This window comes from Mustela nivalis (genome assembly GCF_964662115.1).
Source record: "Mustela nivalis genome assembly, chromosome: 7".
Classification (NCBI taxonomy): Eukaryota; Metazoa; Chordata; class Mammalia; order Carnivora; family Mustelidae; genus Mustela; species Mustela nivalis.
The window spans coordinates 79,128,728-79,150,558 of NC_139026.1; the positions used below are offsets into that span (position 1 = coordinate 79,128,728).

At 34.3% G+C, this 21,831-nt stretch overlaps 1 protein-coding gene across 1 annotated transcript in view; it reads left to right on the forward strand.

The window, feature by feature from the left end:
- The window catches only part of LRRK2 (leucine rich repeat kinase 2), a 131,945-nt gene that overhangs the window by 50,659 nt on the left and 59,455 nt on the right, over positions 1-21,831 (forward strand). The window contains exons 20-31 of the mRNA XM_082740711.1: positions 935-1,123; positions 4,205-4,323; positions 4,861-4,930; positions 5,437-5,654; positions 8,509-8,759; positions 9,034-9,182; positions 12,312-12,405; positions 14,503-14,689; positions 15,788-15,969; positions 18,532-18,761; positions 19,196-19,323; positions 20,862-21,080. Coding sequence (XP_082596837.1) covers positions 935-1,123; positions 4,205-4,323; positions 4,861-4,930; positions 5,437-5,654; positions 8,509-8,759; positions 9,034-9,182; positions 12,312-12,405; positions 14,503-14,689; positions 15,788-15,969; positions 18,532-18,761; positions 19,196-19,323; positions 20,862-21,080 — 2,036 coding nt within the window. The remainder of the gene's footprint in view (positions 1-934; positions 1,124-4,204; positions 4,324-4,860; positions 4,931-5,436; positions 5,655-8,508; positions 8,760-9,033; positions 9,183-12,311; positions 12,406-14,502; positions 14,690-15,787; positions 15,970-18,531; positions 18,762-19,195; positions 19,324-20,861; positions 21,081-21,831) is intronic.

Genomic DNA, 21,831 nt, shown 5'->3' on the forward strand with positions numbered 1-21,831 from the left:
AACTTTCAAATTCCACCAAATTTCTCAGTGGAATGAATCACTTAGCAAAAGGTTTATAAACAAGAATATAGTTTATTGAGCATTTTCTATGTTCTAAGCATTGTGCTAAACATTTTATATGCATCGTTTCCTCTTTTTATTTTATTATTTTATTTTATTTTTAAAGATTTTATTTATTTATTGGAGGGAGAGAGAGATAGCGAGAGAGAGCAAGAGTAGGGAGGAGAGGGAGAAGCAGGATCCTCACTGGGCACATGGGACTTGATTCTAGGACTCTGGGATCATGACCTGATCCAAAGGCAGACCACACTTAACCAACTGAGCCACCCAGGTGCTCCTGCATCATTTATTTTAATCTTTTTCATAACCTTATGTTGTCATCTTCACTTCCCAAGTGAAGATACTGACACTCAGGGAGTCTATGTAACTTGCAAGTGCCATTACTGTTATTTGAGCACAGGCCTGTCAGGTTTCAAAGCCCAGGCTCTTTCCTGTAGTTTCATAAAATATTCAGTTTTGTTACTACACCAAAGCTTTGAGTAAATTTTTATGATTTCTAAAAAATTTAAATTCAGTGCTTGCTTCTTATGCAATATCATGGTTATAAAGTGAGAAATAAGTATATGGGTGCTTTGGTGGCTCAGTCCATTAAGCATCCAGTTCTTGATTTAAGCTCAGGTCATGATCTCATGGTCATGGGATCGAGCCCTGTGTTGGGCTTCACGCTCAGTGGGAAGTCTGCTTGAGATTCTCTCCCTCTGTCCCTCCCTCCCTGTGCTCACTCTCTCTCTCTCAAATAAAAAAATAAATATTTTTTAAAAAAAAGAAATGTGTAAAAAATTCTCTAGAAGCATGAAGATACATAAGGAACTTTGGTGTGATCTATGTTTATGTTTCTTGATTTCTAAGTGACTGGTCTATCTTTTTATTGTAGACATAGGATCCACCCTAGCAAGAATGGTGCTCAGATATCAGATGAAAAGTTCTTTGGAGGAAGGGGCAGCCTCAGGCAGCAATGGGAACTTTCCTGAAGGAGTACTTGATAAATTTGATGAATGGACCTTCATTCCAGACTCCTATGTGGACAGTGTTTTTGGTCAAAGTGATGACCTGGATAGTGAAGGTATTTATTACAAAGAAATATTCCCTTTTTGTTTTCAAACATTTACACACTGGTATTGAACAATAGAAACGGAGACAAAACCTGATTTAATTTATTTGGAAAACTTGAGGAAGAATGTGTTCATTATCAGAAGTAGTTAATGCTCACTAATTCCAGTTAAGGTGATGCCTGTCAAGAAAATGTATCTCTTCATTTCCTAAGTATTATAATACCGATCATTATCAGTGAATGGTGACTAATGTAGTGAAAACACTTTGACTCAGACTAGAATTGGATTCCATGTTCCTTTATTGACAAGATCCTTTTGTGGCTTGTGTAAGCACCTTACCCTTAATAAAGATGGTGTTGCCAACCTTCCAGGATTATTTATAAGAATTAGAGAAATTGTATGTAAAGTGTCTGGGAGAGTGCTTCCCAAATAGATTTTTACCTTTAGAAGGATTAAAATAATATTAATATTTTTTTTTTTTTTTAATTTGCCAGTGATAGAGGGAGAGAAAGCGAGCAAGCACAGGCAGACAGAGAGGCAGGCAGAGGCAGAGGGAGAACCAGGCTCCCCGCCCAGCAAGGAGCCCGACGTGGGACTCGATCCCAGGACGCTGGGATCATGACCTGGGCCGAAGGCAGCCGCTTAACCAATTGAGCCACCCAGGCGTCCCTAATATTAATATTTTAATAACACCTTGAAATAACTTAAAAAGTTGTCATGGCAATATATATAATGACAGTTATAGAACTGACATATTTAATACAAGCAGTTTGGTAAAAATGGGGTGAGTTGCTTTTTTAATGACGTGATAGGAATGAAAACTTTGGGTAAGAGATAAAAGTATTTGAGAGAGCAAACAGTAAGTGTTCTCCCTGAATCCCCAAATCTCTGGCCCAAGTACTTTTTAAAATCAACTTTATTCAGATATAATTAATATAAAATAAAATGCACCCATTTTAAGTGTGTGTTTTCATGGGTTTTGAAAAATTTATACATCCATGTAATCATCACCACTATTAAATTATGCAACATTCCTATCATCGAAAAAATTTCCTTTATACCTTTTCAAAAATACCCTGATCCTTGGTCCCTGGCAAACACTGATCTGCTTTCTGTCATTATAGATTAAATTAGTATTTTCTTAAGTTTTATATGAATAAGACAATATAGTCTGTTCTCATCTGTGTCTGGCTGTTTTTCTTTTTCTTTTTTTTTTTTTTTTCTGGCTGTTTTTTAAAGTAGTTGGTCTATGTTGGTGAATGCTCTTTGTTTAACTTAAAAGAATATGTATTCAGCAGTTGTTGGGTCAATTAGATCAATTTGGTTGTGTTTCTTAGGTCTTCCATATCTTTACTAATTTTTCTCTCTACCTGTTGTATTTGGCAAAGAAGTGTTGAAACTGTAGTCATGTTGTGGAGCTCTACTACTAGATGCACAAACATAAAGGATTGCAGTTTTTTTTTTTTTAAAGATTTTATTTATTTATTTGACAGACAGAGATCACAAGTAGGCAAAGAGGCAGGCAGAGGGAGAGAAGGAAGCAGGCTCCCTTTGGAGCAGAGAGCCTGATGCAGGGCTTGATCCCAAGACCCTGGGATCATGACCTGAGCTGAAGGCAGAAAGAGAGCATGAGCAGGAGGGGCAGAGAGTGAAGGAGAGAGAATCTCAAGCAGACTCCATGCTTAGTGTGGAGCCTGATACAGGGCTTGATCTCAGAACCCTGAGATCATAACTTGACCCAATATCAAGACTTGGACACTCCACCAGCTATGCCACCCAGGCAGCACTTTAAGTATTTTTAAATAAAGGAAAAATTAGAAATGCTGACATAAATATAATTATAAAATGCCTTTGATGCTTCTATAAACAATATGCTAATACAACATACACAGACATAAAATAGGATAATTATGAAAATGTAATAGTTATAAGATAAAAATGTAATTAAACTGTGAAGTCTATTTTAGTAAGATGTTTAAGCATAAAATAATTAAAGTTATAAGATAAATTGTTTTAATAGTGAATGAAGTGGAAGTCTTTTTATCAATTTTAAGATTTATATAGAGTATTATAAAGTTGATTTTTAGATATATAGATTTTTAAATTTGTTTTGATACTTAAAATTAATTCTTTATGTTTGTAAGATAGAGAGTGGTAGAATTTATAATCTCATGATTTTTCAGTAATGTCTCCAAATTTTTTATCCTTAATATAATTTGTTTATTGATCCTTATTTTCTTTAAATCCATAATTTTAAAATAAGTTATTTTCTCTTCTTTCTCAAGATGCTTATGCCAACTAAACTCAGTTTCATTTTAATGTCATTCCATAAATGAGATAACATAATGTGGAATTTAAATAGAGGCGTTCTCAAGATTCCTGAATGTGAGATAATTTAGTGTGATTCCAATATTTAAATAAATTTAAACAAAAATTTTCTGAGAGCAAATCAAAGAAACATAAAAGAATGACATTGATCAGATATGTGTATAAGCTTTCTTTTTTCAAAGATTTATTTATTTGAGAGAGAGAGCACAAATGGGGGGAGGGACAGAGAGAAAGAGAAGCAGACTCCCCACTGAGCAGGGAGCCCGACATGGGGCTTGATCCCAGGACACTGGGAAGATGGCTTAATCCTAAGGCAGATGTTTAACCAACTGAGCCATCCAGTGCTCCAAATTTGTGTATAAACTTTCTTTGCTTAAGTATAAACTTTCTTTGGTTCCTGTACAGACATGTATTTATTATAACATGTAACTATTTTTTTTTACTTGTTTTTTTCCTACTATACTATGAGCTCATATCAGGCATGGATTGTTTTTCCTGCTTATCTTTATTCAGCACTTGTTCAGTATCTAGTCTAGGACAGCCATTCAATAAATATTTATAAATGAAGAAAAATGTAGCTGAATTTTGAAAATGAAAAGCCAACATAGTTTATTATTTCTATTTTAAGGATGTTACAGTGGAAATTGAGCAATTTCCATCAATGAATATATGTTTAACCTTTTATGATTATTGTATTATGATACTAGCATCTTATGATTGAGTCAGCATTTTTTATTTGCCTTTATTTTGTCATTTAAAAATAGGAAGTGAAGGCTCATTTCTTGTGAAAAGAAAATCTAATTCAATTAGTGTAGGAGAATTTTACCGAGATCGTGCCTTGCAGCGTTGCTCACCAAATTTGCAAAGGCATTCCAACTCATTGGTAAGTTAAATTGTCATTATGTTGTGTGTTTTGTTACTGATAGTCTCTTGATAACTGAAATTATTTGCCAAAGCTAGGAGCTACTGGTGCAGAAATTTCCTAGTATATGAAAACTTTATATGTAGAATATGTGTGTGTGTGTGTGTGTACATATATAGATATATATCTACATATCTACATATAGATGTATATATGTATACATATATATATCTATATATATACATATATAGGTATATATGTACACACACACACATATATATATGTATAGCCATTCTAAATACTCATGCTCATGCTCATTTTTTTAGCATGTTTGGGCCATATGTGTACTAAGTATACTTCAAAATGATTTTTTTTTTCCTTTTTCCTTTTCAGAGCTCCATTTGTATGGAGCCCAGGGTAGGTCTATGTCTTATGGTGTGGCTAGTCTCCTGAGTGTTTTAACTAGAAATCTTACAGTGAATCTTAAAGAATAGGAAATGTTCTCTTTGCTCCAAAAACTGATAGTGATTTTATTAAACCTGTCTATTTTTTAAATAGGGACCTATTTTCGATCATGAAGATTTACTGAAGCAAAAAAGAAAAATGTTGTCTTCAGATGACTCACTCAGTAAGTATTTGAAAGTAATCATAAATAAGTAGATATTTTGAGCAGAATACAGTACTTTGTTAATAACAGTTTCCTCTACTCAGATTTTCTGGGTGTTCAACTCATCTTACATAACCTTCAAATTATATGTCTAATGGTATCACACACTATAGAAGAATGAAATACAATTACATATTTAAAATTTTACCTTTTATGGTGCTATGAAAGATTGACTCTTCTATCCTTTCTTCTACTTTTCTGGAATGTAAATATTACCATCACCAACGCCACTCTTCATCCCCTTCTCCGGGTCTCCTTTTTTTTTATACTACTTCTACCACTTGATTAAGTATTTATTATTTATTGTCCATCTCTGCAACTGGAATGTAAGCTCTGTAGTTTCATTTTCTACTGAATCTCCAGTGCCTTGAAAGGAGTCTGACACTGGTAGGTGATCAGTAAATGTTTACCAAGTGAACTTAGATTCCTTGCTCATATTTCCATTGTGTGTTTGTTTTTGACAAAAGGGTCATCAAAACTTCAATCCCATATGAGGCATTCAGACAGCATTTCTTCCCTGGCTTCGGAGAGAGAATATATCACATCATTAGACCTTTCAGCAAATGAACTAAGAGATATTGATGCCTTGAGCCAGAAAAGCGGTATCAGTGGTCATTTGGAGCATCTTGAAAAGCTGGAGCTTCATCAGAATGCACTCACGAGCTTTCCACAACAACTCTGTGAAGTAAATTTAATTTGTTCTTTTAACTCTCAGGATATTCGAAGAGCTTTTGTATTTCTATCTAACTTGCATGGTTAAATCTTTAGAAAGAAGGATCTGCTTCTGCATCGTTTGACAGTAGTTCCCCATTTCCTGTGGTTTTCACATTGGGATCTTAGTCTGTGTGGTGTTCAGGAGCATCTTTGAGGAATGGTGATCTGGTAAAAAAGGAATCCTAGGTTCTGTCCAGATGATCTGTGGTACATGGTAGGATGTATCCAGGCTGCATGTTCATCATGCCTTCAATTATTGAATTCTAGGAAGACAACTTAAACAGTGTGAAGAGGTAGACTAGAATTAGACCTGGTTTGGTGGCACTGGCTCTGGCTCAGCCACCAACTGTCTAACAATAAGTATGTGTTCCTCTGGCCACTCTAAGCCTTCATGTCCTCATCTGCAAAATATAGAGGCTCAACTAAACTATTCCTGAGACACTTAATGAGTTTTAAAATTACAGGGATGCCTGGGTGGCTCAGTTGGTTAAGCGGCAGCCTTCGGCTCGTGTCATGATCCCGGCGTCCTGGGATCGAGTCCCACATCCGGCTCCTTGCTCAACGGGAAGCCTGCTTCTCCCTCTGCCTCTGCCTGCCACTCTGTCTGCCTGTGCTCACTCTCTCTGACAAAAAAAAAAAAAAAAAAAAGAAAATTACATGCAACTTAAAAGTTGATATTTTTTCTCAACATTCCTATTTTCAAAAATTAAAGTATAAAATGATCTGCTGATAGAGTAGTTCTCAGAATACTGACTTTGTTCATCATTTTAATGTATGATGGATCAGAAGTCAAAGAACCTATCTTGACAAATTAAAAAAAATTGAATACAAATATTTAAATTGTTAAATTAAATTATTACACTGAACTGCAAAGTTTGATGAAGGATCATCCTTTATAAAACACTGGTTTTACTGCAAATGCATTTTTCTTTTTTCTCACCTATAAAATTTATAATTCTTTTGAGACTTTAAGTTAACTGTTAACTTCTTGAGAACAGGAGCTGTTTCAGGTTTGTTCATGTCTATTCTCAGTACCAAATAAGGTCTTAAATACAGTGGAGGCTCAATAGATGATTATTGAATTAATTTATGGTAGAATTAATGGCTGACACTTGGTAGACCTTCAATAAATATTTGTTAAAGAGTAAATAAAGAAAACTAGAATTGACCCTAACTAAAGCAAAGACAATTCAAAAAGAGCATGACACGGTAAGATACATTAAGGGTATTCAAAGACCAGACAAGCTCAGAATCTTCTCTCAAGGAAATTTTAAATAGGCACCACTAGATGGCACTTTTTAAATTACTGCTTGTAGCTATCTCTACCAAAAAATTTCTCCATTAAAATTTGAGAATAAAGAATTTTAAAATCTTCCATTCTGGGGCTTAAGTGGGTACGAGAAGAATAAGTGAAACAAGATGGGATTGGGAGGGAGACAAACCATAAGTGACTCTTAATCTCACAAAACAAACTGAGGGTTGCTGGGGGGAGGGGGTTTGGGAGAAGGGGGTGGGATTATGGACATTGGGGAGGGTATGTGCTTTGGTGAGTGCTGTGAAGTGTGTAAACCTGGTGATTCACAGACCTGTACCCCTGGGGATAAAAATATATGTTTATAAAAAATAAAAAATTAAACATGAAAAAAATAAATAAATAAAAGGAAAAAAAAAATCTTCCATTCTGAATAATCTGGTAGGATCTGAAACAATGGCAGATATTTCCAAACAACTTCTGGGGCAAAGATCCGTTAATAAGCTTTATGATCACATCAAACGCTTTAGAATTTCTCTGAGGTTGAATATATTGATATATACGGAGGAGCATAGAGAAGAGATTGTTTTGATATTTTAGCCTTTACAATAATCCACTCCCAAGTTTTAAAAAACTGACATATAAATGGAAAGTTTCCTGTTATCATGGTAAAATTAAAAATTGCTTAAAAATGGAGATTAGAAATTTGAAACAGGTGCCTGGGTGGCTCAGTTGGTTGAGCGACTGCCTTCGGCTCAGGTCATGATCCCAGACTTCCAGGATCGAGTCCCACCTCATGCTCCTAGCTCTTTGGGGAGTCTGCTTTTCCCTCTAATCTTCTACTCTCTCATGTTCTCTCTCACTCATTCTCTCTCAAATAAGTAAATAAATAAAATAAAAAAAGAAATTCGAAACAAAGGGTTTCATGACAAAGAGGGGGTTCTAAACAAAACATGTATACAATGACTACTTTTATGGTTAAATAATCATTAATCATTATAATTAATAATCATTAATTATTTAGATTTAATAATTTAAATATTTAATTAATTTAATATATTCAAATTAAATTTAATTAAATATTTAATTACTTAATTAAATCAATTAAATTAATATTTAAATATATTAAATATTATAATATATTATAAATATTATTTATATTAAAATATATAAAAATTTTGAAAATCTAGTACTTAAGAAATGTATCCCTGGGATTGTTTTATACTGTTTATTCATTAAATAATTCAAATATTTATTGAGGCTTATTCTGCTTCCATTTCACTCTTGGCAGGAATGATTTACCAAGAAACTGAATTAAACTCTTAACCTTGTTTTTGTGAATTGCTTCTGACACTTTACCTCTTACATTTTCCTGGTTTTAACACACATAATAGCAGGGATGGTTGGACCAGTTGTTATACTGAAGTTCTCTTGCGGATTGTGTTCTCAGTTTTGGGGAAAATTCTTAATGGTTCTAGTTACCGGAGGTAAGGAAGGCAGAAGTATTAGCTAACTTCAAGTTTTTCAGTTGGTTTTCAAATGGTTAGATAATTTTAAAATACTGTCTTTCCAGACCCTGAAGTGTTTGACACATTTGGATTTGCACAGTAATAAATTTACATCATTTCCCTATTACTTGTTGAAAATGAATTGTATTGCCAACCTCGATGTCTCTCGAAACGACATCAGCCCTTCAGTAGTTTTGGATCCTGCAGTGAAGTGCCCAACCTTGAAACATTTTAACTTGTCATATAATCAGCTGTCTTCTTTTCCTGAGAACCTTGGTGATGTGGTAGAGAAATTGGAACAGCTCATTTTAGAAGGGTAAGAAGGGAGTTCATTAAATACAAAAGAGTTGCTTTACATTGAAGTTTTGTAAGACTGATAAAATATGTTGACATTCTTTCCATAGTAATGGGTTTCAAGCAGTCATATGATAAAAGATTGAGGGAATTAATATTATAGCTTCTATCAATTTTCACAATTAATTTAAAAATAAATCTGCTTTGATGCTCTTCTTTGAAGGTGAATTGTTTTTTTTTTCTTCAAGGCATATGAATTTATGACATTTAATCCTCATTTTGTTTCTTATGACTAGAAATAAAATACCAGAAATATGTTCCCCATTAAGCCTGAAGGAACTGAAGATTTTAAATCTTAGTAAAAACCACATTACATCTCTATCAGAAGACTTCCTTGAGGCATGTCCTAAAATGGAGAGTTTCAGTGCCAGAATGAATTATCTCGGTAAGTGTTCTATATGAGTCTCCTACTAAACAGTCCTTTTGAGTATTACAGGGTGAGTCATACATGGACATGTTAGCTGAGGGTATAAATGTGGCATTTCAACTTAAATTTAATGCGAGAGTTTCAGAGATAAAGTTAACAGGTCAGTGATTAGAACAAAGGAGTTAGCAAGTCATGAGGACATGAAGGAACCTTCAGTGTGTATTGCTAAGTGAAAGAAGCCAGTCTGAAAAGGCTACATACTATATGATTCCAACTATATGACATTTTGGAAACGACAAAACTGTGGGGACAGTAAAACTGTCAGTGATTGTCAGGAGTTTGAAGAAGGAGAGAGGAAGGGGGAGGTGAGTGGGATTTTTAGGACAGTGAAACTATTCTGAATGACAGTGTAATGTGGATACCTGTCATTATATATTTGTCAAGACCCTGAGAGTGTACAGCACAGAGTGAACTCTTACTGCAAATGATGAATTTTAGTTAATAATAATATATCCGTATTGTCTTATCAATGATAGCGAATATACCAAGCTACGCAGATTATTAGTAATAAGGATAAAAATATGTGTGTGTGGGAGGAATGGTGGAGAGGAGAGAAGAGGTTTATGGGAACTCTGTACTTTCTGCTCAATTTTTCTGTACACCTAAAGGTACTCTAAAAATAGTTTATTTTTTAAGTACTAAAATTAAAAATTTTTAATATCGAAAAAAATTTTCAAATTAAAAAATTATAATAGATTGCTCATAGGCTAGAAGTTCCTTGGACTCCCAATAGTCATCATACTATGGTGCGCTGTAATCTGTGAAACTAAAATGCATATGGCTACATGAGATGGTTGAAGCAGGAATACTGAGTTTCCTACTGAAGTTTGCTCAATTTTCTGGATTAGAAGTGTAGAAACTATTATTATTTCTTTTGGAAATAAAATTAACCAGCTAACAGTTTGCAAATGAGTATGGTTAATGTTATTGATTGAACACTTGCTCTGTGCAGAATATTACAGTAATACATGATATAATCATCACTTTTATTAAAAGTTGTGAAATATTCCGTGCTCTCTTAGCATGTGAGATAACAGGGAATTAACATTTATTTGTAGTCTCTGTGAACATTCTAACATTAAGGGACAAAATACTTTTATGGAAATAAATGGGAATTCCCCATATTTTATCTTCCTTAAGAAGATAAAGGAGACCACATGCACCTTGCGACCCATGTGACTATTCTATACTGACTCCATAAAAAATTTTTTAAAAAGGTTTTATCCATATATTTGTTAGAGAGAGCAAACAAGCAGGGGGAGCTGCAGGCAGAGGGAGAAGCAGGCTCCACACTGAGAAATGAGCCTGATGTGGGGCTCCTTCCCAGAGCTGAGATCATGACCAGAGCCGAAGGCAGACGCTTTACTCACTGACCACCTGGTGTCCCTGTAAAATAATTTTTTAATACTGCTTAAAAGCAGAATACAATTGGACTTATTCTGAAATATTTTATTTTTCCAGAACAGAAGGTAGTAATGAAAAAAATTATGCTAATTTGCAGGATATTTTCCTCCTTTCTCCTTTCCTCTAGGCCTCTTGAATATCAACTATGTTCCTTCTATGAACCTGAAAATGGGGAATAGAGTGATTCCCTTCTAGTGAGCAAAGCAAACCCAGTCTCTGTCCTTAAAGAATAGTAGTTAGGTTCAGAAGATAGTCATTCAGTAACTAAGCTAAATGCTGTGAGGACAAGTTGAGGATGCTACAGGGGTAATCAGGGGGCTCTCATCCAGACTTTGGAGGCAGAGGAGTGTCTCTGTATCTATGGCATTTAAGTTAGATCTGGAACGAGGAGCATCCCAAGGACCCTGAGGGTTGGTTACTGTCATCTCAGCTGAATCTCACAAAAATCTTGTAGAGTATGACAGGTATGATCTCTGCTCCACTGAAGAAATGGAAGAGAGATTTTTGTGTGATATATTCAGGTGCATAGAATTAATTTACTAGAAAGATAGAATTCAAGTAGTTTAAAAAATCTTTTTGCTTTGCACTACACAATTTTAATAGTTTTAGAAGTAGTCTTACATTTGGAAAGATGCTTTAGGGAAGTGATATCTGAGTGGGAGCATTAACTCTTAAGATAATCCCATGTGAAATGCAGTTTTGATTCTTTGAATTCACGTCTTTTCCATATAGCATCTAAACCTCTTATTCTTAAGAGGAGAGTTATTTATTTTGCCACAAATACTTCTCAGATATAGGTGAAAAATAATAGCATGTTCCTTTCTGCCTCTTTGGAAAGTATCTTCTAGCAGTGTCTTAGAACACTTTGACCTTTGAAGATTTTCTAGAGAAACCATAACCCATATTTTTAACCTTGAAAATGCTAAGAAATAATTTCTCAAGCCACTTTCATAGAACCATAGATTTTTAGATTTCTAAAGAATCAGAGAGTTCATCTGGTCTAGCTGCACTATTTTATGGATGAAAAACAGGCTGAATGATTTGCTCAGTTTCCAAAACTGTGTTCTACAGAATTTTATTGCCTGGAGGTACTTCATACTGTATTTCCTTCTTGGAAGTTCATAAACTACATGAGAATATTGAGAACTCTGAGATATTTTGCTTCATTTTACTTAATGTTTCCTCAGTGTCTTAAGATCATGTGATCCAAGAGTGCTTTTATTGATCAATACCCATCATTACCCCATAGAACACCCTTTATTGGTTGGTACTATAAAGGATTTTTATCTTTACATCATATTGTGTATTAGTATTGAAAGTGTTTTGTTGTATATACTTAAGAGTAATCTGAATTAATCCAGAATGTATGTACACATAATGATAATATCACACATACTTTGGAATGAATATTCTAATAATTTTTACTTTGTACCGATGTTGGACAGATGAATTTATGTTTTGGACGGTTGTTTCGCTTTCAGATGAAAATACTCTTACAAGTATGGTCCATTGTTTTGATGTTTAGTAAAAGGAGTAAGGGAGTTACCTTATTTTAAAAGTAGAATTTTTTTGTCAACAGGTGAATAAAGTTAAGTGATTGGTAGCTGTTTTTATAGTAGAATCTAAGGGAAATCTAGTTGAAATGATTAAAATGTCTCTTATCTCACTTTTATTTTCTTTTAGCTGCTATGCCTCTTTTGCCTTCTTCCCTGACAAGCCTAAAACTATCTCAAAACAGATTTACGTGTGTTCCAGAAGTAATTTTAAATCTTCCACAGTAAGTTTATTGTTTTAACTTTAAAACCACATGAGCTGGGAAAAAATCTTTAGAAACATGGTTTTGATGTGGGCATATTAATTAATTTACAAATTGTAATTGATTTCTAAAGCTACTCAGTTTAATATTCTTAAATCTATGAATGTTAGAATTTTACTAGGCAAAAGACCCAAGTTGCTATTTGGACTTTTTAACTTTTATATTAATTTAGGGTACTATTGTGTTGAGACAATTTAAGGTTAATTAACTGTTGCAGTATTACAAACGATTGAGATTACGGGAGCTATCACTTTAACTTTAAAATTTTACTTGCTCTTAGAGGTTGATGTGCATCTAGGATGTTATTAATTTTGAAATTATACTTATGTTGAGTTAGACATTTTTGGTAGAGATTAAGACAATTTATATAGCTCCAAGTATTTAGGAATATTTCTGGTTAATTTAATTAAAAATGAAGGTTTTCCTGTTTACTATAAATTTAGGCATTAATTAGATTTAAAATGTATCATGTTAAATACCATTCTAATTGGTTTATACATTATAAACCAGATCCATAAGTGTGTATGTGCAAATATATGCATATACAGGTAAATAATGCTTAGCTATAATCTGGTTATAGAAGATGTCAGACAGACATATAATAGTTAATTTCAGTCTAGCTTTAGAATGTGTCAGACACTGTTTTAGCCGCTCAATGGTGGATCATCTTTAAACTTCCTAATAAAACTGTTGTTATCTCTATAATGAGAACATTATTTTATTAAAGAGATGAAGTAATATGCCTAACTCACAGTTCTTAAACACTGGCAACTCAATTTTATACTCTCAACTCATGCGTATAAACACCTCTAGGATATAGTTGGTCCTATATTTTAAACATAATGTATTCCTGAAAATGTGTTTGAAAGTCAAATATTTATGAAAGTTGGTTAGGAGATACATACCATAAAGAAGATTTCTCCTCAGTTAACTAAAAATATTATTTAGCCCCTTAATTACTCTATCCTTTTAGACAATATCTTCAGGCATACATTTCTAGCATTTTGTATGTATTTCTTTAAATATATTCTTTTGTTTCACAAAAGATTATGCAGTTGGCCAGCTTAAGTCCCCCTTGAGGCTAACAGGGACTTCTTTTGAACTATCTGTTGATTCTTGGCTTTATCTAAGTTCTATTGTTTGTTAGATAGACACGTCTTATCTCCAGTACAGTCCAATTAATTTTCTTATATTTATGCATCTTTATGAGATATGTAGGGCAAAAACCTGTGTCATTTTAAAATAAGAGCAAAAATGTTGTGCAGGTTTGAACCTTGGTCTAGCAGGCTGTGCGACTATGTGAGCTCAGTTAGAATTAATTCAGTATGGTTCAAAAATGCCAGATGAAAGGGGTCAGCATATAATTGTAAAAGTCCAGACAGCCTTTATGTAGTCAAATATATCACAATCACTGTCTTTATTCTTTCTACACACGTACGCTTATGCCATGTGTTTTTCTGTTGTTTCCTGCAAACTTTGGGTAATGTATTCCTGAAAGCAACCAATTTGCCTTGAGAGCCTACTGTATGCAAGACATCATGTTCAATGTTGTGATATTTATCACACTGAGACAAGCTGGTAAAAGGTTATACCCATGCACATTATTCATTAGCTCTGGGACACAGCCTCTGAAGAATCTTCACAGTAATGAGGAAAATGAAAAGAGAAGGCGGGTGCTACATACTTGTGACTCTTGTATATAAGGCGTATTTATAAATTTTGTATAGAAATGACCATTTTTCCTTTTGTTCATTATGATTTCTCATGCATCGTAAACAATGGTAAACACTTGGTCTTTCTCTCATTCTAAGATTGACATTTTTTTGTTTCTGAAGTAAGGAAATGAGGCTTCAATTTTGTTTTAATGGTCTTTTATTTATTTAAATGTTGTTTCTAGTGAGACATGCTTTTTCTCTAGCCCATATCTATCTACATATACACAAAAACATACATGCATACTTAAATATAAATAATGTTAGTTTTAAAGTTGTGTCATGTGATGTTATTTCATGCACTTTGGAAACACTCATTTTTTATCTTGATACTGTATGGTTCTAGCTTGCGATCTTTAGATATGAGCAGCAATGAAATTGAGTATCTGCCGAGTCCTGCACACTGGAAATCTTTGAACTTAAGGGAACTCTTGTTCAGTTTTAATCAGATCAGCATCTTGGACTTGAGCGAAAAAGCATATGTGTGGTCAAGAGTAGAGAAACTACATCTTTCTCATAATAAACTGAAAGAGGTAAGAGATTATCTTATTTGTTTAAAATGATTGCCTATTTAAAAATGCACTTTTATGATTTGAAAATATCACAAATTATCATTTTGAAAGTCTGCTAATTGATATTTCTTACCTTTGAGTAAGATCTAATCCTACCCTGAAGTAAGTGGGTATATTAGCATAGATTACCTTTAGTCAGAATCACTTTGTGCTCTATTTTTGAAGAAGCATATGAATATATATATTTAATCATGAATGTGTGTAATGTGTTAAGTGTTTTATTTTATCACTAAATCTCTGATCTGCTAACAGACTCGCAAATAATCTACATTTCTCAAGTTGTTGCTGAGTCATCTGTAGCATGTGTTTTTCTTAAATTTCTGCATTCCTCCATCATGTTGCCCTTTAGCCCAGTGAGTCAGCCTTTTTGCGTCACTCTGTTGCCTCTGTTTATAAATCTAAAACTGATTATTCATTCATCTCAGAAAAAAATATCTAATTTTGCTACTTCGAGTTTTTTGCCTATGAAAGCCAAAAAGAATTGTGTCTGAAACTGTTAAATTCAGCATAACTGAGTGGTTTTGGTACCTGATTTTTTGGTCAGCAAATTGTAAAAGTATGTGTATTGCTTAATAATTTGGAACGGGAAAAGAAAAACTCCTATTACAAGGCCACCGAAAGTATAAACATTCAGTTGTATTTTAAGAATGTTAAGTTGCCTGTAAGTTTATGACTAGAACTTTATAGCTTTTGTGAAGAATATAGTGTAAAAGGAGCAGACTGAAGTCACTACTGATTAGATTTAGGTAAATATAAAGAACTTCTTTACTTTTAATGTCATAAGGAGATGAAATATGATACCAAGATAGGACAGGTCTTTTAAGATTATAAATAAGTGACTTGGATTGTTTTGGGTAAGTCCTTTACACTTACGTCTTCGAATAATTATATTGAAAACTATGACAAGCCTTTGGAAAGTTTTAGAACTCTGCTGAAAGGTTATACAATTTGCTGATAGGCTCTCTGAGCCTTTCTTTTCTCCTAGGAAGTATCTGGTTTCTTGCAGCACGCATTTCTTCTTTCCTACCAACTGGATTTGCCCTTTTTTATTTCATTAAGATTCCTCCTGAGATTGGCTGTCTCGAAAACCTGACCTCCCTTGATGTCAGTTACAATTTGGAGCTGAGATCCTTTCCTAATGAAATGGGGAAGTTAAGCAAAATATGGGATCTTCCTTTGGATGAACTACGGCTTAATTTTGATTTTAAACATATAGGATGTAAAGCCAAAGACATCATAAGGTTAGATAATTTTATTTCCATTTTTTAAATTAAATTCGTTTCAGATTTTTTCTATCACTTCTATGAGTATGTAGTTACAGTTTAGGAAATAATAGTATGGTACTGTTTAATGGTGATATACCGTGTGTCACTTGCCTTTTATTTAATAAATGGGTTTATGTGGTGCCTCTACAGAGCTTTTCATTTTCTTCTAGCCACGCTACTGTTGAGAGAGTGGCTTCTCCTCCTGATCATGCTTGTCATAGAAGGGACTATAAAAGGAAATTATTTGGTGTCTTGTTATAAATATACGTTCTAATGAGTATAACAGAGAATAATAGAGTTCAATAACTTCTCAAGCTGCATTTCATATAGCAAATAGTTATCATGTCTATTATATCTTAAAGCATTATAGATACTTAAATGATATAAAATTACTAACTTTGATTTTGCGTGTGAGGATGAGTCATCTACTAACCCTGACCATTTTTGAAACCAAAACTTCTCAGGTATCACTGTTGCTGATCTTTACACTTGATGTACTTCAAATACCTTTGGTAATGGACTTTATTTCACTCTCTGTTACCTTTTGAGCATGTCAATATTATTGGTACCTACCTGTAAAACTGTCTTTTCCCATTTCTATAGAATTACTCCTATTTATATTATCTTATAGGTTTCAACTCAGTTATCACCTCTTAATATATCCCTGACTTGACTAAAATATCCAACAAGGCAGGGATCATGGCTATGTTCATTCAAAGTTTGATTCTTGGCACCCAACGCAGAGCCTGGCATACAATTGAGAATTAATGAACTACCAGTGAACTACATAGTTACCTAATTCTCTTCTGTTTAAATTTTCTTAAATTACATTTAACTTTTCATCTCCTTTTATGAGGAAAGATTTGCTTTTCTGTCCCCCAGGGTTGATTTAATTTGAAAAGAAAGACTGTCACCAGCTATGCTAAATCTGACTGCCTTTCATTCTACCTAATTGTTTCCCATGATTTTCCCCTCTGAAACTGGACAGATATTCAAATTAAAATTGGTTCACTATTTGGTAAGAATTTGTAGAACTACTTTTCAGTATGGTGTGCTATATTATCAAGCCACTATAATCTACTTTTAAATGTGTTTAACATTTTTAGAAGGGAGAGACCTGGAGTGGTTTAGAAATTGTAGGCATCATTTTTTTTTAAAGATTTTATTTATTTTTTTGGACAGAGATTGAGAGAGAGAAAGAGAGAGAGAGCGAGTGCACAAGCAGGGGGAGCAGCAGAAGGAGAGGGAGGAGCAGGGAGCCCAATGTGGAGGTCTGTCCCAGGACCCTAGGATCATGACCTGAGCCAAAGGCAGACGTTTAAACAACTGAGCCACCCGAGTGCCCTGATCAGTTGCTTTTTTAAAGAATGACTTTTTCAAAGAATGCTGAATTCTTAGTAAATAGACAGTTGAACTATTGATATTCTTGCTTATTGATAATGCAAACAGAACTTAAGTTGTATGTGAAAAAATTATTTCAAACAGAATTTAAGTGGTATGTGACAATGATTTCAGTAATAGCAGACACTATCTGATTTGTCAGGTTGTATTTTCTAAAGCATCAAACAAATTATGAAAAGTAATTGTGTTTTTTATTCAGATCCTCAGGAATGTTGGTCAGAGTCTTATTAGTTATGAGAATGGATCAGTCCATATTCCCTAAAATTCACATATGATTTAGTTTCTTCTCTAATTTTAGATTGTAGCAGCATTTTAACATAGTTAAGAATATCTTTCTATAGCCAGTATATTTTTAAATTTAAAATCTAGTATTTAAAATGGTTTTGTTAGCCACCTGTAGCACTTCTGATTAGTTTCAGTTGTGTTTTCATTAAGATTCTTAGGAAAAATATCATATTATTTGCTGATAGTTTAATAGTGTACATGTATAATTTATAATATAACCAATATGTTCCCAGTCTCCATTTCCATTACATACATGCATACATAATATATGTAAATAGATACATTATCTATGTCATATATGAATATATGACACACATAGACACATATACCCAATATGACCTCACTATCAAAGTTTAGTGTAATAGTATGCATATATACTCTATTTTGCTTCTCTGTCATATGTAAAATTTTGTCCTTTGTAAAATTTTGGACCTTCTAATTTTTAGGGTTTCATTTGTGTTATTTAAAGAAACTCATATATACATATATCTCATATATATGTATATGTATGCACACACACACATATATAATGCTAATTAGTCCATAATTTTCAGCATCCTAATTAGTATTGCAAACATGTTTCGATTATTTCTGGTGATAATGTAACATGTCATCATCTTTGATATTGTTACCTACCAATCATCAACCACACAGACATCGCTAACATAATAGATGCATTAACGTGTGTTGAAAGACATATACCTTGTTAAGTACATAAGCTGTGTAGTCTTTTGCATGCTCTATTTTAGAATAGTCTGGTATTTTAAAGATTTCAATGCTTAAGAATTCACCTATGTCTTAAGTACACTGTTAAGCATTTTATTATTTCATTTTTGTATTTTCAAATACCAGGTTTCTTCAACAGCGGTTAAAAAAGGCTGTGCCCTATAACCGAATGAAGCTTATGATTGTGGGAAATACTGGGAGTGGTAAAACCACCTTATTGCAGCAACTGACAAAAACCAAGAAGTCAGATCTTGGGGTGCAGAGCGCCACAGTTGGTATAGATGTGAAAGACTGGCCTATCCAAATTAGAGGCAAAGGGAAGAAGGACCTCATTCTGAATGTGTGGGATTTTGCAGGTATTTATTTTGCTAGAATCTTTTACTCATATTTATCTTTTATTTTGGACAGGGATTTAAAAGCGGAGATTTTGTCCTGCAAAAGAGCTGGTAGGCACTGCAAAGAGACCTGGTAGATGCTATGGAATTATTCCAAAGCTCTTTACTTCTAAATTTACCCTTGCCACCAGCATGAATTCCATGGAGGGAAACGTTAGGAACCAGTAGGAGTCAGCTGAAGCTTAAATATTTGGTTGGTACTTGACACACAGGCTAACAGTTGTCAATCCTGAGTGAAAACCTAGTGTAGTCCTCTACGTATGTAGTGTCTGTTGGCTGTTTCTCTCTTTTTTTGTATGCTAAGTAGAAGATATTATCACCTAAAAAAAATTTTTTTTAAGGGATACTTGCCTCTTGTTTGTAAGGCTAAGAAAAAGTCTCCAATCTTTCTTTAGGTCGTGAGGAATTCTACAGTACTCATCCCCACTTCATGACCCAGAGAGCCCTCTACCTTGCTGTCTATGACCTTAGCAAAGGGCAGGCTGAAGTGGACGCCATGAAACCTTGGCTCTTCAATATAAAGGTCATCTGTTCTCACTATTTGAAAGTAGAAAATAGTTTTTTTGTGTGTGTGAAAGGTGATTGGTTTTGGACAAGCAGTTGCTTCAGTCTCCTCAGTTTTTTAAGAATAAAGTTAGAAGCACTAAAATTTTGAGTTGGAGAATTTTTAGTGTAATTAGGTTGTGACATGAAAATAGTGTGTTCCTTATTGGTAAATGTTATAGATACTTAAAAACCTTTAACCTATAAGAGTTGAAAATATATATGTTAAAGCTATTTTTTATTATTTTATTTTATTTTCAATGGAGGAGGGGCAGAGGGAAAGGGTGAGAGAGAGAGTCGTAAGCAGCAGGCTTCATGCTCAAAGACCCTGAGATCATGACCTGAGCTGAAATCAAGAGTCAGAAGCTTAACTGACTGAGCCACTCAGGTGCCCCTGATCATTTTATTTCTTAAATGAGTATGAACTTCTCTAATTTAAAATAAAATATACTAAGCAAAAGCAATCCACGCATTGTCATCTCACTGGCATGTGTAGTATCAATTACTTCAAATCTTACACTTTTTTTTTTTTTTAAGATTTTATTTATTTGAGAGAGGGAGAAAGCATGAGAGGTGGGGGTGGGCAGAGGGAGAAGCATACTCCCTGCTCTGTGGGGACCCCGATGTGGGACTCAAGCCCGGGACTCCAGGGTCATGACCTGAGCCAAAGGCAGTGGCTTAACCAACTGAGCCACCCAGGCACCCAAATCTTGTACTTTTAAATGATACGAGCCTAGTATGCTCTTATATTTGGCATCTATTTTTGTAATTTTTCCACTTTGTCCCTTGCTGTCATGCTTTTAGCTCTTCTTGATGTAGTACAGGTTTCAGAACTGGGATAAAGTAAGAGTGAGTGATGCTCTTTGAATGAGCTTCAGGGGGCTCTTTTGTGAATCACATCCTTGACAAGGTTTGTGTCAGGACATTTTAGCAGATACTTTGGCTGCCTAAAGCTCAGTTTATCATTTTGGTAATTTTCTAACTTCCTTTTTTTTTTTGTCATAACTAGCTAAAGTAAGTGAATATTATAGTGGCCATTGTACTTGCTTTAGTGCCTTTTTGTGTTGTTTTCCATGTGGACGACAAACTGAATGACTTCAAATTGAATGTAGGAGATTGAATTTACAGCTAAGGAGGTGAAAAATATAAACCATATTATGTTGCTTTGGTACAGTCTTGGGTTTATTAAATGCTTATTTTATTTAGAAGTCCAAAGTACACTTACAGAATAACCCATTTTAAAGGCATAAAAGAAAAGAAGAATAGACTATTACTGTTATATCAGCTGCCTGAAAAGTGGTAAAACTTGGAATAAGAAGGGGCATAAGAATGACTTTGAAATGTCTTAAGGTCCACCTTCCCCCTAGATTTAAGGATGGAAAGATAGTTGACAGTTTCTTTTTGATGTCTTTTCTTAGTTCCACTCTACTGAATTTCCTAAAAAGTGACTATGAACAGAACAGTAAGCAGTCTTGATTTTGAAGCAAACACAAGAGTATTCTGTATCTTTTCCTGTAGGCTCGTGCTTCTTCTTCCCCTGTGATTCTTGTTGGCACACATTTGGATGTTTCTGATGAAAAGCAGCGCAAAGCCTGCATAAGTAAAATCACCAAGGAACTCTTGAACAAGCGAGGGTTTCCTGCAATAAGGGATTACCACTTTGTGAATGCCACTGAGGAATCTGATGCTTTGGCAAAGCTTCGGAAAACCATCATCAATGAGAGTCTTAATTTCAAGGTAATATGGTTAATGCCTACTGCAGACAGGTGGATACATTTAATTGTTTAACTGCCATGTTACCCAACTGTTTAGAGATGTCAGAAGTGTTGAGAAAAGAACAGCTATCTTAAAATAGTGGGTTCTGTCATAGATGTTAACATTATTAAATCACTCCAATTTTAAAGCTTACTTATGCCATTCCTTATTTCAAATGCATAGAAATGGGAATAAAAATAATTAGAGGATCCTGAAGGAAACTAAGAAATGTCTGAGAGACTGAGAGAATGTTTCTGAGAGCATCTGAGAACGTTTCTGATGCCCTTTCTCTCACAGCTTTTTGTGATGATGATTCAGTCAAGTACAAGTGGATATTAGGGGTCTTGAGATCATCTTTCCTCTTCTGTTTTTGTTGTTCTCCACTTGCTCCTTCCTTTTGGAGTTCCTGTTTTTTTGTTTTTAGTTTAGTTTTTTTTTTTTTTTTTAAGATTTTATTTGTTTATTTGACAGAGAGAAACACAGCAAGAGAGGGAATACAAGCAGGGGGAATGGGAGAGGGAGAAGCAGCCTTCCCACCTGATGTGGGCTCGATCCCAGGGTCTGATCTCATGACCTGAGCTGAGGGCAGACACTTAATGACTGAGCCACCCAGGCGCCCTTGGAGCTCCTCTTTTATGTGCCTCTTCATCTTCTGTGCTGCTCCTTTGAGTCTCTTGTCACTGTGATGCCCATTCCACATATTTTTCTTCCCTCCATATTGTGAGATGCCTCT